At 40.1% G+C, this 15,344-nt stretch overlaps 1 protein-coding gene across 1 annotated transcript in view; it reads left to right on the forward strand.

The window, feature by feature from the left end:
* Positions 1–7,569: 7,569 nt before the first annotated feature.
* Positions 7,570–15,344, forward strand: part of srgap3 (SLIT-ROBO Rho GTPase activating protein 3) — an 89,597-nt gene continuing 81,822 nt past the window's right edge. Inside the window, exon 1 of the mRNA XM_037679867.1 lies at positions 7,570–7,789. Within this exon, the coding sequence (XP_037535795.1) occupies positions 7,726–7,789 (64 nt within the window). The 5' untranslated portion in view covers positions 7,570–7,725. The remainder of the gene's footprint in view (positions 7,790–15,344) is intronic.

Raw genomic sequence — 15,344 nt, forward strand, 5'->3', positions numbered from 1 at the left:
CCACAGTTAAGCGTGGTGGTGGTAGCTTCATGCTGTGGGTTGTTTTCCATTAGCGGAGCCTGACAAAGTGGTCACAGTCAATGTGATGGATTGAGTAAAATACAGAGGCACCTCTGTTTGATCCTCTCTCTTTTTCCTGTGCCTGCCTCAATGTTCGCGTGCGGGGGGACAAATTATTAGCGACAAAAACTCTGTTCATGGGCCTTTTGTTCCATTGATACTGTTTATATCTAACCATATGGAATGGCCTAAAATCTTTGCTTTGTGGAAAAGAAACATTTTAACAACCGTTATGATTGTAATTATTATAAAACAATAGGTTGAGGTTCTACAGTATAGAGGAGTTTGTGAAAAAAAAGATCATGCCTCTTCCTATCTTTGTGATTAGCTTTTAGATTTTGCTGAATGAAACAACAAATATATCGTTGACTTCTTCAAAATGTCTTCCTGAAGTCCATTGACCGGTATTAGATTCCTTATCTATGATCGCTTCATATTAAGGTCTTACATCGAGAGCAACATAAAAATTATTTGACTTCTTTATAGTGTGTTGACAGAAGCAGACCAGGTTTGTACCCAACACTTCTACAGAGGGACATGAAGGCATCACCAGTACTCCATCGCTCTCTTTCACCACCTAAAGAGCTATTTTGAGCTTTTCTCTTCTCGTGGCCTTCATCATCCCACCCGCTCTCCTGTCTGTGAGGACTGAAAACAGCATTTTATTCCATATGAGACAGGACAGAGCCCGTCTGCCTCCTCCAGGATGACAAACACCATGTTTGTTGGCTCATTGGGTTGATTTTCACAGCCTGAATTATCAGCCAGCTTAGGTGTAACCAGTCCACCGTGTCTCCTTTTCACCTTTTTCCAGGCCCTCAGCTTGAAGCTGCAATGAGGGGAGGGAGTTCAAGTTCAAGTTGTGTTTATTTGTCATATGCAAGGTTAACATAGGGTTAACAGCACAATGAAATGCTTAGGATGAGAAGGACCAATTTGACTTGCTAAAAAAAAAAAAAAATCAAAGAAGAAACCAACAAGAAATACTAAAAGCATGCAATAAGGGTACACAAAAAAATAAAGTACCAAAATGTGGAAAAGTAATTATAATATTTACAAAGTCCTAAAGAGAGATATTGAACAACAACATGGTAGAATATAATGGTGCAGCATGTTGAATTTGAATGAATAAGTATTTCAAGTTAGTAATATAAGCACATATACAGGTATACAGTTACATATGTACACACACACAGGTATAAAACAGGCCGGTTCCACGACAAAGCCACTGTGGAAAAAAACACAGAACCGGCCTGAGCAGGTTAAAACGGGCCCAAGTAGGACCTGTGGATAAGGGGCTATAAAGAAAGTGCACCTTTTTCCACCCAGAATCAACTTGTCTGCATGCACGTCTTCACACTGGGTTATGACTTGACACACAGAGTATTACTACACCATTTATTTTATGTGCAAACATAGTTTTATCTATTCATGTAAAGGTAATGAACTGATGAGAAATCTTGAGTCAAAAACCATATTTGGTGCGATTACGTCTCGGTTACTAAGCAGCATCAGTTCTACTTGTGCAATTTTAAAAGGGAATCAATGTGTTTGTTGTAGACCTGTTGGAGAAGTGATCACAGGTATTCTGTGCGTGGCTCAGGTCATTGAGTCTCTTCATGTGATCCCATCTCAGTGATGCTGCGATCAGGGCTCTCTCTGGGTGGGTCATCACATCAGTAACTTCTAGTTCTTCTTTAAGCTGATGATCGTTCTTAATGACTTTAGTTGAGAATTATTTAAGGTGTCCCTACATGATGGATAAACATCTGCTTGTATTTATGTTAAGAAATGCAGCCTCAAACCCATAAACAATCTCCTCTATGCTTCATTGTAGCTTTCAGGCCAGTGGTGGATACACGGGTATACGGTTTAAAGATAATACCCATTAGAAAAACTTGGGAATTTAAGTATACCTACTTAAAAGTGTCCAATGATACATGACATATGTCACTGTCAACACATTTAGAACATTTGATAGACACACTGAGTTGGTTCAACCAGTTTTTTTGTATAATTAATATGTACTTACTACTTAATACTTAAACATGTTTTGCTTTGACACTTTTTTATAAATGCTATAACATGTTTTTAATACAAAGCCAACTGTTGTACAAAGTTCGTTGTACATTTATAAGCATCTGAGAAATTTGGAAATGTTCAATATGCTTAAAAATCCAAATAAATTGAAGATTACGTTGTACTAACAGGTGTACTACGGTTTCTAAGCACAGTATACCCAGTACAAAAATGTCGACTACAGGCCTGCAGTGAACAAACCGTTTTCTGCTCCAGACTCCAACTCCATGTTGAAACCTTTGCAGTGGTGAGGGACACCTTGCTGTGGTGGTGTTTGACTTGTGACATGAAACTGTTTTCCACCGCTTCACCTTGGTAGCAGAGTTTGGCTTAGCTGGTTTAAAGCCACTTCACACGAACATGAAGCCTGTTAGCACCAGTTTATTGTAAATGGTGGAACACATGCCTGATTTGACATCCATGTACCCAACAGAACTGATTTGTACCTGAAAAACAAATAATGAAAGGATTTCAGGAAGGTTTCTTGCAGTCACTATGGCCTGTTGCTTCACAAGTGGTGTGCTGTTCTCACAAGTGAGTCTGACTGACAACTTGGAGAACCACAAAGACAGGCTGAAGTTTGACACATACAGACAAACACGAGAAGACAGAAGCCCCGTCTCTGTCTCACGTCCAGTTTCACCAATAACACGAACAGGTTCATCGTCAGGGACCAGTTTGAAGGCTTTCACTCCTGTGGAGGAATTTATACCCGTTTGTCAGACGGCAATCACAAGACAGATTCAAATGTTTTTAATGGACTGAGAACAAATCAGCAAGACAACTGAGACGAGACTAAATGGAGTTTACAAATGGAGCTCTGATTGTTGGTTCTGATTTCATCAAAATCAGATGCAATTAGTTAATCAGATCATGAATGGAAAAAACATTATCTATTAGTGCTTTGTTTGTGGTACATAGTGTTTTTTTTTAATAAACCATTTTAATTTAGCAACACAACCCCTGCAACGGATGCTTAATTGTGTTAGATTGCTTTTAAGCCACAACGCCCAACGTCAAATATTACTCAGAGGAAATACGTCATTATTTTCTAAACTGGAAACGTTTCTTTGCTGAACCCTGTGAGCTGCACACTAACTGGTTACAAGTACTTGCTATTTGTGTCAGTTTACCAGTTTGCACCAAGACAGGATATGAGTTAACAGCCGAGTGCATTTGGAGCTGAGAATAGCTAAGGTGACAGACAACAATGTCAAAAGATTAAAAAAAAATGTTTTCACATTTTTTTAAATTGACAACATCATTTCTGTCAGCAGGAATGAAGATTGCAACGCTGGGACGAGGAGTTAGTAATAATGTGAAGCGGCAGCGACACACAAGTTCTCCCTAAAGGTTAAATCTCCATTGTTCATATTTGCAGGTACCAAAGGCACAATTAACCTCTGAAGCCCAGTTTACAGGCGCTTCGTCAGTCATTGTCCATCACCTCAGCTAAAATGCGTCGTCATTCTTTAACAAGTCAGGCTGGGATAAAAATGTGACGTTTCCATGGCAATGAAAGAGGTGACATTGTTCTCAGCTGTTTATCCACCACTGCTATGTTTAATTAGGTTGTTGTTGAAACAGCTGCATGACACTGGGGAGCAGTAAAACACTGCATTATTATTTTTGATATGTTTATATGAGGACATAAAGGAATGATCAGAAAACCGTTCAAAGAGGGGCCAGGTGGGGGCAACTAAAACTCCAATCAACAACAGAATTTTATGAGACTTTCATGACATTTTTATACAGGCGATTTAAAAAAAGATTGCAACATATTTTAGTTTAGTATTGAAGCTGCAGCCATTTATTTAACAGAACAAATTATGAATATAAAGCTTGATTGAAGCTTGTTGCAGCCATTATCCACAGCGTCACATTTTAAAGTTTGTAGACGACTCTGTCATCCTGTCTATTCTCAGCAGTGATGACCCAGACCACAGGTCTGAGGCCGGGGGCGTCACTGAAAGGTGTGAGTCTTCCTTTTTAAAGTTAAATGTTTCTGAGACAAAGGAGATGGTCAAGGATTTTAGAAATGACTCTTGCATTTCCTGTGGTTATTAACGGTGAAGCGAGGTGGTGCAACATGACAAACTGACCTTTGATGTGCATGTAGGTCCACCAGAGGATGTATTTTTTATCAGAAGCTCTGTGGTTTTAATGTTGATTTTACTTTTATGAGAATGTTTTATTCGTGTTTTACTGAATCTCTTTTAACTTTCACCTTCAGTTGTTGGTTTGGAGTTTGACATGCAAAAACAAGAACAAACTCTTGGAGATTGTCAGGATGTGCAGCAAAACTGCTGGCATAGTCCTACAGAACCTCACTGACCTACACAAGGTGAGGTCAGTAAATGAGACCAAGCTGATTCTGGCAGATCCTGATCATCCACTCCATGCTGAGTTCAGGTTGCTTCCATCTGGACGCAGGTGTCTGCTGCCCCCAGATGTGACGAACAGACTGAAAACCTCATTCTTCCCTCTAGTGATCAGGCTTCTCAACGAACAATGTTGATTTCTGTACTGTTACTTTAATGTCTTGTCTAGTATGGATGTTTTGTGTGACTAATGACTGTGAAACAAATTGCCCCTTGGAGATAATAAAGATTCATGAACTTGTTTATATGAAAAATGAAGAAATCTGCTCTCTTTGATGCAGTTTCAGGACCAAAATGAGGTAATGTTGTGCAGGTGCTCTGGGTGCCCATTCTTGACACGCCTGTGCAGAACTATTTTCTCCCAATGGATTTATTGGGCAGAAATGTGAAATGGAGGTTGTCCAGTGAGCTGCCCAGGAATTAGTGGTGTGAGATTCTACAAAATTTGGTATCGATCCGATACCGAGTAAATACAGGTCCAGTATCGCTGATATTGATATAGATACAAATACTTTTTAATAATTATGGTGAATTTTGATGATGTTTAAGTGTTTTGTGATTTTTCCTTTGGATCATTTATTAGTTAAAAGCCATGATAGAATTAGGCAAAGTTTATAGTTAAATCAAAAATACTTTATTATAATAAAAGTTTTTTTTCTGAAAAAACAAACAAACAAACAAAAAAAACCAGTAACAAAACAATTTCCCCCATACCTTGTGATGGCTGGATTTTTTCCCTTAAAGAAAGTGCACAACATGATCACTCAAGGATAAATGAAAACATTGTGTTCAGAAACTAGGATAATTAAATAAAAAATATCACTTCATTGCACTCCTTTTCTGGATTTTTTTCTTAAATAAACAAACAAAGTTATCACACCGTAACAAATGCTTGCTTGTCTGGTGCCGCTGAGTCACGTGATGGTATAACATCAAAACACTGTGACAGGAGCGGCACTTACAGTCGGCTCGTTGGTATCAATATTATCTATATTTGGATCGATTCACCCACCACTACCAGGAATCACTGCTCTCACTGGGAGCTAACATCAGCTTCTGGGATCCACAGTGTGACTGTTTCTCCTGGGCAGAAGCTGCCACGCTGTGTGTAAGTGTTGCCAGGGCCGGCCCAAAGCATAAGCAAACTAAGTGGCTGCTTAGGGCCCCGGGGCCACTAAGGGGGCCCGTAAGTGGAATTTAAATTTTTTAGTAATAATTTTTATATGATTATATTTGCAAAATGTTTCATTTTGTAATGAGCTTGAATGAGTTGACACTGTTGGCATTATCCTACATCTATATATCATAGTGGTACAAAAAGTAAAAAACAAACAAACAAACAAAAAAAAACCACTATTATGCAATGTATTTTACAGCAAAAGTGTCATCTGGTTTATTATCTTTGGTTCCAAAGAACTGCAGCAGTGATGTTCAAAATAATTTGTAATGCAAAATCAACAACAAACAACTGATAAAATAACTAAATGCCATCCATCCATCCATTATCTTTACCCGTTTATTCCATTTTGGGTCACGGGGGTCGCTGGTGCCCATGTCCAGCAATCACTGTGCGAGGGGCGGGGTACACCCTGGACGGGTCGCAAGTCCATCACAGGGCCACATAGAGACAAACGAGACAAACAACCATTCACTCTCTCACTCACACCTAGAGACAATTATGAGTTACCAATCAGCCTAACATGCATGTTTTTGGTCTGTGGGAGGAAACCGGAGTACCCGGAGAAAACCCACGCATGCACGGAGAGAACATGCAAACTCCACCCAGAAAGGCCCCTGGACCGAGGTTTTTTTTCATTTAGCCTTTATTTATCCAGGTTAGTCTCATTGAGCCACGAGAACTCATTTTCAAGAGAGACCTGTTTAGGGAGCACATGGTGGGGGTTAAGGGCCTTGCTCATGGGCCCAGAGTGGGGCGAATGAGGGTGGGGGCAAGTGTGGGTGTTTCACCCACCCCACCCACAATTTTGATGTTGTCGGGGCCGGGGCGTGAACCGGCGATCTTCGGATCACAGGCCCACCTCTCTAGCCAGGTCCCTGGTTTGAACCAGGGACCTGCTCGCTGAGAGGCAGCAGCTCTACCAGTTGCGCCACCGTGCTGCCCATAATTAAATGCATAAAAATAAATTTAATTGTGCAAAAACAAAACAGACAAAATAAAATAAAATAAAAAAAACAAGGAAATACGTAAATGAACAATACTGAAACCACGTACAATGGTTTAAAAATAATTTAAAGCTGAATAATTAGTTCTTATGTAAATGTATGCAACAATTTGCAAATATAATCATATAAAAATTATTGCTAAAAAAAATTAAATTCCATGTAGGGGGCCCCCTAGTGGCCCCGGGGCCCTAAGCAGCCACATTGCTTAAGCCTTGGACGGGTCCTGGGTGTTGCAGACTGGTCTGACTGAAAAGGAAAACTTCCATCTCTGTTATTGTAACAACATGAACAAAACCGACTTCCATAACTTGTGTCGTCCTGGAGGTTTCTCTTGGAGTATAACGTGTTCTTGCAGGAAAGAACATTCGCTGCTACGTCAGAGAGCTCAGACTTCTCCACCTCTCATCCGAAGGCTCAGCAGATTTACAGGGGCCCCCCTTTGCCCCCCTCTTGGTAGCGCCCTTGTAAATCTATAAAAAGTGAACAAACGCAAGGTGCACTTGACCCTGGCGCGCACGAAACGGGCGGTGAGTTCACGTGACGTCCTCTGAAGTGATGCAAGCGTGCGCGGGGTTCGTGTGACGAGCGCGCGCTGCAGCCGCGTCACGCATGTCTGTTTGACACCGAAGGACCTGGACAGACCTTCAAGCGTCGCTCAGCTCTCCTCACCATCCTGATGTGGCACTTCTGAGCTCGTTTTGTTGCTTTTTGTCTTTGTTTAGGTTTAAGTGAACTCCTCCGAGAGAAAGAGAGAGGGAGAGAGAGGGAGAGAGAGGGAGAGAGAGAGAGGGAGGACTGCAGCTTCGGACCGATGCTCCGGTGTGATCCAGTCTGTGAGATCTGCCTCCGGGCTGCACGCGCACTACAATAGCGTTTAGCCTCGTTTGTCTTCAAGAAGAGGCCACTGGCTCCGTGGAGGGGAACATTACAAGAAAACCGGAGGTTCGCGCCACGAGTCGCCGGGGATCCACAGCGACCAGAGTCCTCGACCATCAGGGTCTCACCCTAAGACCGAGGAGCCATGTCATCCACCAGATTTAAAAAGGATAAGGAGATCATCGCGGACTACGAGACCCAAGTGAAAGGTGGGTTTGTTGCGGATCATCAGTCGATGCTCTGATGAGCATCAGGCTGTAAAAAACTTGCTCCAGCTGGTGATTCTGTCTCTGCACGCTTTGTTGTTGCTGGGTGAAAAACCCTGCAGGATGCATGCTCTCTGCGTTTGGCTTGTTGGCGTTTTGAGACAGATTTGGGAGTGGAAAATAAACCTGATCATTCCGGAGTCATTGGTCCTGGGTTCGGGTTTGAAGCCTCCTTTACCAGTCCTGGAGAACCCCCCACCCCCTGGACCTTTAGCAATAACTCTGGACTAGGAGTTGAAATTGTGCAGCTGGTTTATTTGCACTAATTAGACATCTCTGCCCCGTTTTTTGTCCAGTGGCTCATTTTGAGCCATCAATCCTGCTACATTGTAAAAATTGGTTTTAGCCTGATTGTTGCGTCAGCTCGTTTTCAAAAGTAGCCACTGCAAACTTTAAAATAAAACATAAAAAGGGTTAGCCCAGACCACATCAAATGGTGCAGTTTGAAACCGTTTACCAGTAGTTTTCCAGATATATTGATATGGAATTCTAAAATGAGGGGACGTGCTCAGTGCAAACAAAGCATTGGGCTGAACCCGCCTCAGACCGAAGCTCAGTCATGTGACTGACCTAGACTGGCTGTAGTCTGTAGGCACATAAATGTGTTGGCATTGGATAAAATTAGAATGACAGAAATGTTTAGGAGGAAATATTTGCGTGAAAGTAACGAGCAGGACAACTTGCTAATTCTACCTGGATTCTTTTCCCAGCAAATCTGAGCATAAATACGTACCAACACATCAAATGAGTGGGACTTCTCAATTTCAAACACGGATGTTGCCGTTGTTGACCTGTTTTCAGTCACCTCAGCTGTCTCTACAAATAATCCAACAGGTGTGGTATAGGGTGTGAATCACCAGCTTTACCACGATACGATATTATATCGATTTGTTTGTATGACAATATGATTTTTCTCGATATCACAAAGTCTGTCACTATACGATTTCGATTCTATTTGATTCACAAGTGTGCGATCTAGGGATGTGCGATATGGCATAAAATTCATATCACGATATTTATTGTGAAGGTTGGCGATAACGATATATATCACGATATGTTTTTGGTTCAAAACTTGCAATAAGAATGAAAAAAAAAAGCATAGGGTGTCCTTTTGCCATCATTTATTTTGAAAACTGCTATACCATAAAATAATTTCAATTAGGAAAATTCCACTATGAGGTCTAGATTTTTTAAATAATAAACAAATCAAGTATTTGGCTTCTTTCTTGTTGTGCAAAACAGTGCAAAAGATATCAAATGTAGTTTTAGTCATATGTTTTAAACAAAATAATATGTTGTTAACTCTTAACAGTTTCCAGTTTTATCACTTAAGAAATGAACAGCAACAGAGCAGCATTTTACACTGAAAACACTTAACCCTCCAGCCAGTATGCGTCTCCTTCCGCTTTAAGGAGAGCTGACACAAAATGGCGACCAGTTTCCTCTGTGGCTTTGACCAGAGGGTCTCGCAGTAAAATCACACAACACAGCGTTCTTTTCACAGATCAGAGAGCAAGTTACTCTAAACCTGACCAACATTTACTTTAACTTTCGACAGAAAAAAAAACAACCTTTCGATGGAACACAGCGTTTTGCGCAGCATCCGAATACGACAACACTACGGCAAGCCGGACGTGGTTAGCTTGCAGTTTCGCTACTTAGCCCTCGAAGAAAAAACTTTAACACCACTTACTACTAAAAAAAGTAACAATTAAATCTGACAGCTCTGATTTTACATCAGACACAGCATTACTGCGGTTAGCCGGTAGAAGACAGATCTCTATCGTAGGCTAAATGTCTATCGTTTCTACCGTGTACCGTTTATATCGCGCATTCCTACTGCGATCGATATATTGCGATATCAAATGCCCATCTCATTTACATATAAATAAATTTACAAAAACAATTCAAATATGATTTAACCATTTTATTTCTGTTATTACAGGCACCAGGCATTTTAATAAAAAAAGAAAATTTTTCTTAATTAATGAAAAAAATAAATAAATGACCTGTTCAGTATAGTCTCACATTTCTCATATTTAAGTGCATTTTTTTAAAAAACCAGTTAACTTAAAAGTGCCCTGATTACCTTTCAGTTATAAAGAAATAAAAATAGATATTGAGCTTACATAACATAGCTATCAATACCGTGTTTCTTCTTCAGGTGAACGACCAAATTTGTTGTGTTTCCCGAGTATTTGAACTCACACTAGCACCTGTTGCATACGGCATGAGTTTTGTTTGTTGAGCCGTCCTTCTGTTGGAATCCAAAATATTTCCACAGTGTTGATTTAAATCCAGCAGGAGAGTGAATTTCATTATCTGTGTTTTCTGCCTCGTCTGCCATGTTGCTGAGGTGGCCGCAGCTGCGCATGGAAATGGTGACACAGATGTGCCTTGGGAATTTCAAAATAAAAGCGTATTTTAAACATGACAATATGAATAAATGTTTTAGTTTTGCCACAATATAATTGAATCATTAATCTTTTAAGTGATATATCGATATAAATCGATGTATTTTTACACCCCTAGTGTGGTAGTTGTCAGTCGTTCTCTTTCATAGCATTCGTTTCGTGTCTCACTCATGCTACTCAGAGGACCGGGTTTACGACAGTAACCTAAAGTTCCCAAATGTTGCGTACAATTTCAAAGGAAAAACACAATAATCATTTATATGAGAAAAATATTATTACTTCATGAATTTATTTATTTTCCTGTATTTATGACGTTACAATGAGTACCTTTAAATGTCAGTTTGATAAACTATTGGTGGAGCTGTTGAAATAAAATTAAATTTTGAGTTAAACATTTTGATTAGAACAAATAAAAAATGTGTTAACATTAAATGTTTCGCCTAACTGAATTGGAATTACTCGTCATCGTAACTTTGGAGGTCAGTCAGCCTGGTGGGTGGGCTCAAATGTTTGTGTCATCAGTTTTAGACTCTATGTTTTAACCAGTATTGTTTGTTAGCCAGTATTTGTTTGCGTGCATTGTGTACCAATGTACCATGTACCAAATTATGCCTTTTAGCAAAATAGCTTGTTATTTTGTATGTTTTTTAGAGGAAAGTCTTAGAAAGTAATCATTGGATGTACCTCTACAACTCAATAGCATTTGGAGACATGCTAATTCAAGATGGCTTCCACAACTAACTGGCTTTTTCCAGCACAAAAATGGAAAAAGTCAATTAGCCATCTTGAATTGGTGGCTTATACACCGGCAATTATGGCAATTTGGTCAAATTTACAAAATATTGAGCTAAAATTAGTTGTGGCAGTAGCTGAGAGTCATTCTGAACATATACTCACACACAGCTCACTAGGGTTTGCAACATCATGGAAGTTATAGAAAAATAGTTTCAACTCTGTCCCATCTCATGATAAAATGTGTTTAAAGGTTAACAGTTAGGAGATTTTGGAGTCACTAGAGGATTAGTGGTTTTTTTTCACCATGGCCTTCTGTTGTACCAAGACAAATTTATTTTCAACAAATCACGTTAACTATGTTGCCTTTTAAGTTCAGTGTAAAGTGGTTTTGGTTCAGTTGGTTTATAAAGTGTGTTCCAAAGACCACACACTTTAAATCCAGCTGATCCAGACTTGCATGTTGAACTATTCCAACAAGCAGTTTAATCAAATGAAGTAACACACATCAACTTAACAGAAACAAAGTTTAGACATCCTACGGTTGCAGTAAATTGAAACAGATTAGTAAATTCAAACGAGTAACCAACCAAACTAACACAAAGGTTTACACAACAGGAGGAGAGAAGGGGATGCTAATAAAACTAATATTTGTTCACGTAACTTACAATGTTAACATCCATTTCGCTCAAGTTCAAGTTTCTTTATTGTCATTCACGCCACATGTGGTACATGAGGTGGAACGAAATTGTGTACTCAAGGGTCCCAGTTACACCCAAAAATAGCAAAAATATAACGTATAAAAATAGACAGTATATAAGGATCTAAGAGATACACTAAACCCTAATAATGTAAAATATTACGGTATATTAAACAGCAGCCTGAACATGAGTCTGTAGTCCTGTTGGGTATGAATACAGCAGCACAGATAAGTCACATATCACCAACTGAAGTGGCATTACAGTGATTATACTGGTTAAGGATTCATGAGTCTAACAGCTTCAGGGTAAAAGCTGTTCCTCAGTCTAGTGGTTCTACACTTAATGCTCCGCAAACTCCTGCCTGAAGGGAGAGGGGTAAAAAGTGTGTGTGCTGGGTGAGTGGGGTCCTTCATGATGCAGGTTTGGCTCTTCCTGCATCTGGAGGTGTAGATGTCTGTGATGGTGGGGAGGCTGACTCCAGCAGACTTCAGTGCAGCCTTCACCACTCTCTGCAGAGCTTTTCTTTCTACATTCATACAGTTTTTTTTATTTTATTTAATTTTGCAGTGTACTTTTCCATTTTACTCCAAAGCCATGTTGAGATTCAGGCATCGTGTGCTCAGCTTAGATCCAGCTGTACGATGGTTGAACTGTGTCACAGATCCAGGCCTCTTTGCATCAGACATGCGCCCATCAGTTGAGCAGAGAGTAAGGATGCTAATTCACAGAGACTGCAGCTTGTTTCTCAATCACATCTGGTGTGTTGCACAGCCTCGGGACATGCAGAGGGCCCGGCTCCTGCCAGCCACCACCTCGCCACTTAAAGGCAGCGTTAGGAGCAGACAGAGCTGTAATGATATTCAGAGGGCACCTGTCTTATTGTGAGTTATTACTCTGTGGTTAATGTGTTGTCAACAGAGCAGATGGGACCGTATCATCCAAGTGTCCCTGATTAGGCCATAACAAGATGGCACGGTTGCTTCATTATGAGGCTTAATAAAAAAGGGTTTGGTTTCAACAGTAAGACAAATGAAAATCATGTTATAATGTTAGTTATGGCTCGGTGCTGAGTTTGTTTGAAGGCAGTGGCTTCAGATGAACTCAGAAATGTTAAGTCGCTGCCACCGATGGATTCCTGACAATCCCCGGGGCCTCCTGCCAGAGCTGAGATCTCTTAAAGACCCCGGGTGATGGTGTTCACTTTATTCAAGCTGCTCAGCTGCCTGATCCTGCATTTGCATGTCAATAGACGAGAGCTGCTGCACCGAGCAGAGAAGCTGGGCCAGCTTGGACTCTTGTTCTGAAGCTAATGACCACAGCGTGGCTGCTGGACTGCAGCTCGGCCTCACCTCCTGTTTGCCAGATTTATAGGCAGCTTATGAAGTGAGCTCAACTTACAGCAGCTGCTTGACATTTACGATGGAAGCTTTGTGGGATAAACCTATACTTCCTCATTATTTTATGCACACATGTGCTTTAAAATCCTAACAATTGGGCTTGCCGTGGCCGCTGAGCGACGTGGAGGTGAAATAAATTGCTGCAAACGTCACCATCAAACCTGAACAACGAGAACGCCGCCTCAGACACTGATTTGTATTCTGGTGCTCTTGTGTTCACGTCTCTGCTGTACTTTACTCTGACTTAATTGTCTGCAGGATCTGCTGGCTGTATTTCTTGAATCTCGGCCTGCAGTGAATCACTGATAGCATTCTGGAGTTCAGAACAGCTCCTGTTTTCCTCTAGAACACTGACTCAAAGTATGTTTATAGAAGTTGTTTTTTTAAATATACAAATAAAAGGTTTAAACAGTTTCTGACAGTTTTTATTATACATTCTTAAAGGAATACCGTATTTTCCGCCGTACCTGTCGCACCGCCCTATAAGTCGCATCAGTCCAAATATGTCTAATAAAGTGGTAAAATCCATAAATATGTCGCTTCGCCGCATATGTTACAGCTATTATGCGTCACCTCTGACAACACGGAAATGTGGGCCAGTTTTGTGCCAAAAATCAATTGGCTGCCAAATGGTGGTCGCGGGAGCGTGCACGGGAGGGCTTTAACAAGAATTTAATAAGGTTAACACTTAAAATCAATTATTTGTTTGCTTGAAATTATTGTAAAGATGTGTCTCAGTCTAACTTGCCCTTACTAAATGCACTTAGACTGTCAAATCAGCTGCATTTCAAAAGCCGATATACGGAAACATGAACGCGCAAAGGGTGACTCGCTGTCCATTTCTTTGAAATTTAACAAGATAACCACCAAAAACAATTATTTATTAGCTCAACTTTATAGTAAAGGTGTGTCTCAGTTGAACTTTTACCTAATAAATAAACTTTGACGGTCAAATCAGCTAAATTTCGTCAGGGGCGGCGCAGTGAATCTAGCGCCATCTAGTGGCTGAAAATGGTAGTGTTCAAATTTTTCAGTCAGAATGAATGAAAACGGTTGTATCTCAGCCAAAAATTGGTTTATAAATATGGGAACAAATCCATAAATACGTCACTTCGGCGTATAAGTTGCAGGGCATGTAAATTATGCAAAAAACCCACGATTTATAGGGTGAAAATACAGTAACTCAGATTTTTTGATTTGAAGTGGGATTTTGAGGTTATGGTGGGATGGTTATCTGCACGTGCATCCAGCCCTAGACTGGAACCAGGGGTGACTCAAAAGTCAATCAGAAACAGTTTTCATCATTTTTAGATACGATGTAGGAAACAGTCAAGGATTTTTCCATAGATTAATCCACCACTGCAGTTTTCAAACAGCAAATTTCCATCTAGAAAATGATGCAAAGACCAAGAAGGTTTCAAGAAGGTAAACATCCGTGCATATATTTGTAGAATTAGTAGTTGTTGTTTTTTTGGCTGTGCTGTGGGTGTTCTACCGGTCTTCCTTCATTCCCTGGCCCGATATTATGCTCAATGATGTTGTTTATATCTGTATGATCCATTTGATTGGTGTCAGTATTTCTACTGCATCACAACTGTACACGTTTGCATTGCTCGTGCAAATATAGACCACCAACTCAAGAAACAACCCCCACAATATTCAAATATTGATTCTGAGACACCATAAAACAACAACTAAACATGAAATATGCTCTAAGAATGCGAAGATCAGCTTGGAAAACACGGGTGAGAAGAAATCTACACAGACATGACGGACCACCCCGGGGTGTCAGCGTCAGAGTTCAAACCTTTGCTGAAATATTTAAAGAAAACATTCTCACCACCACGTAGCTGGGCTCTAAATACACGTGAATATTTTTGCTATATTATAAATAAAATACATTAATATTTTAGTAATGAAAGTGGTGTGAAATAATTTATAAGATACAAAGCAGAGTGCTAATATTGACTTCTTTTCTCAAAACGTTATCATTCACACTCCAATTGACCTCTGACCTTTCTGCTTGTGGTCTTGATCACATGTGCCTGGCATGCACCAGTCAAGTATAAATATCTTACCTGTTGTAGATAACGTTTTGCATGCCTTTAGTTTGGAGAAACAGAAATAAGCTTTGTTAGATGAACTAACAGCCAATCTGAGTGAGGCCAAGACTTAAATGAATTAAAATTAAATAAAATGTTGAGCTTTTAATTACATCTTGTTATTATTATTATTTTATTTACTGCCTTGATCT

Source organism: Nematolebias whitei, chromosome 7, assembly GCF_014905685.2.
Source record: "Nematolebias whitei isolate Nwh7 chromosome 7, NemWhi1, whole genome shotgun sequence".
NCBI classification, from domain to species: Eukaryota; Metazoa; Chordata; class Actinopteri; order Cyprinodontiformes; family Rivulidae; genus Nematolebias; species Nematolebias whitei.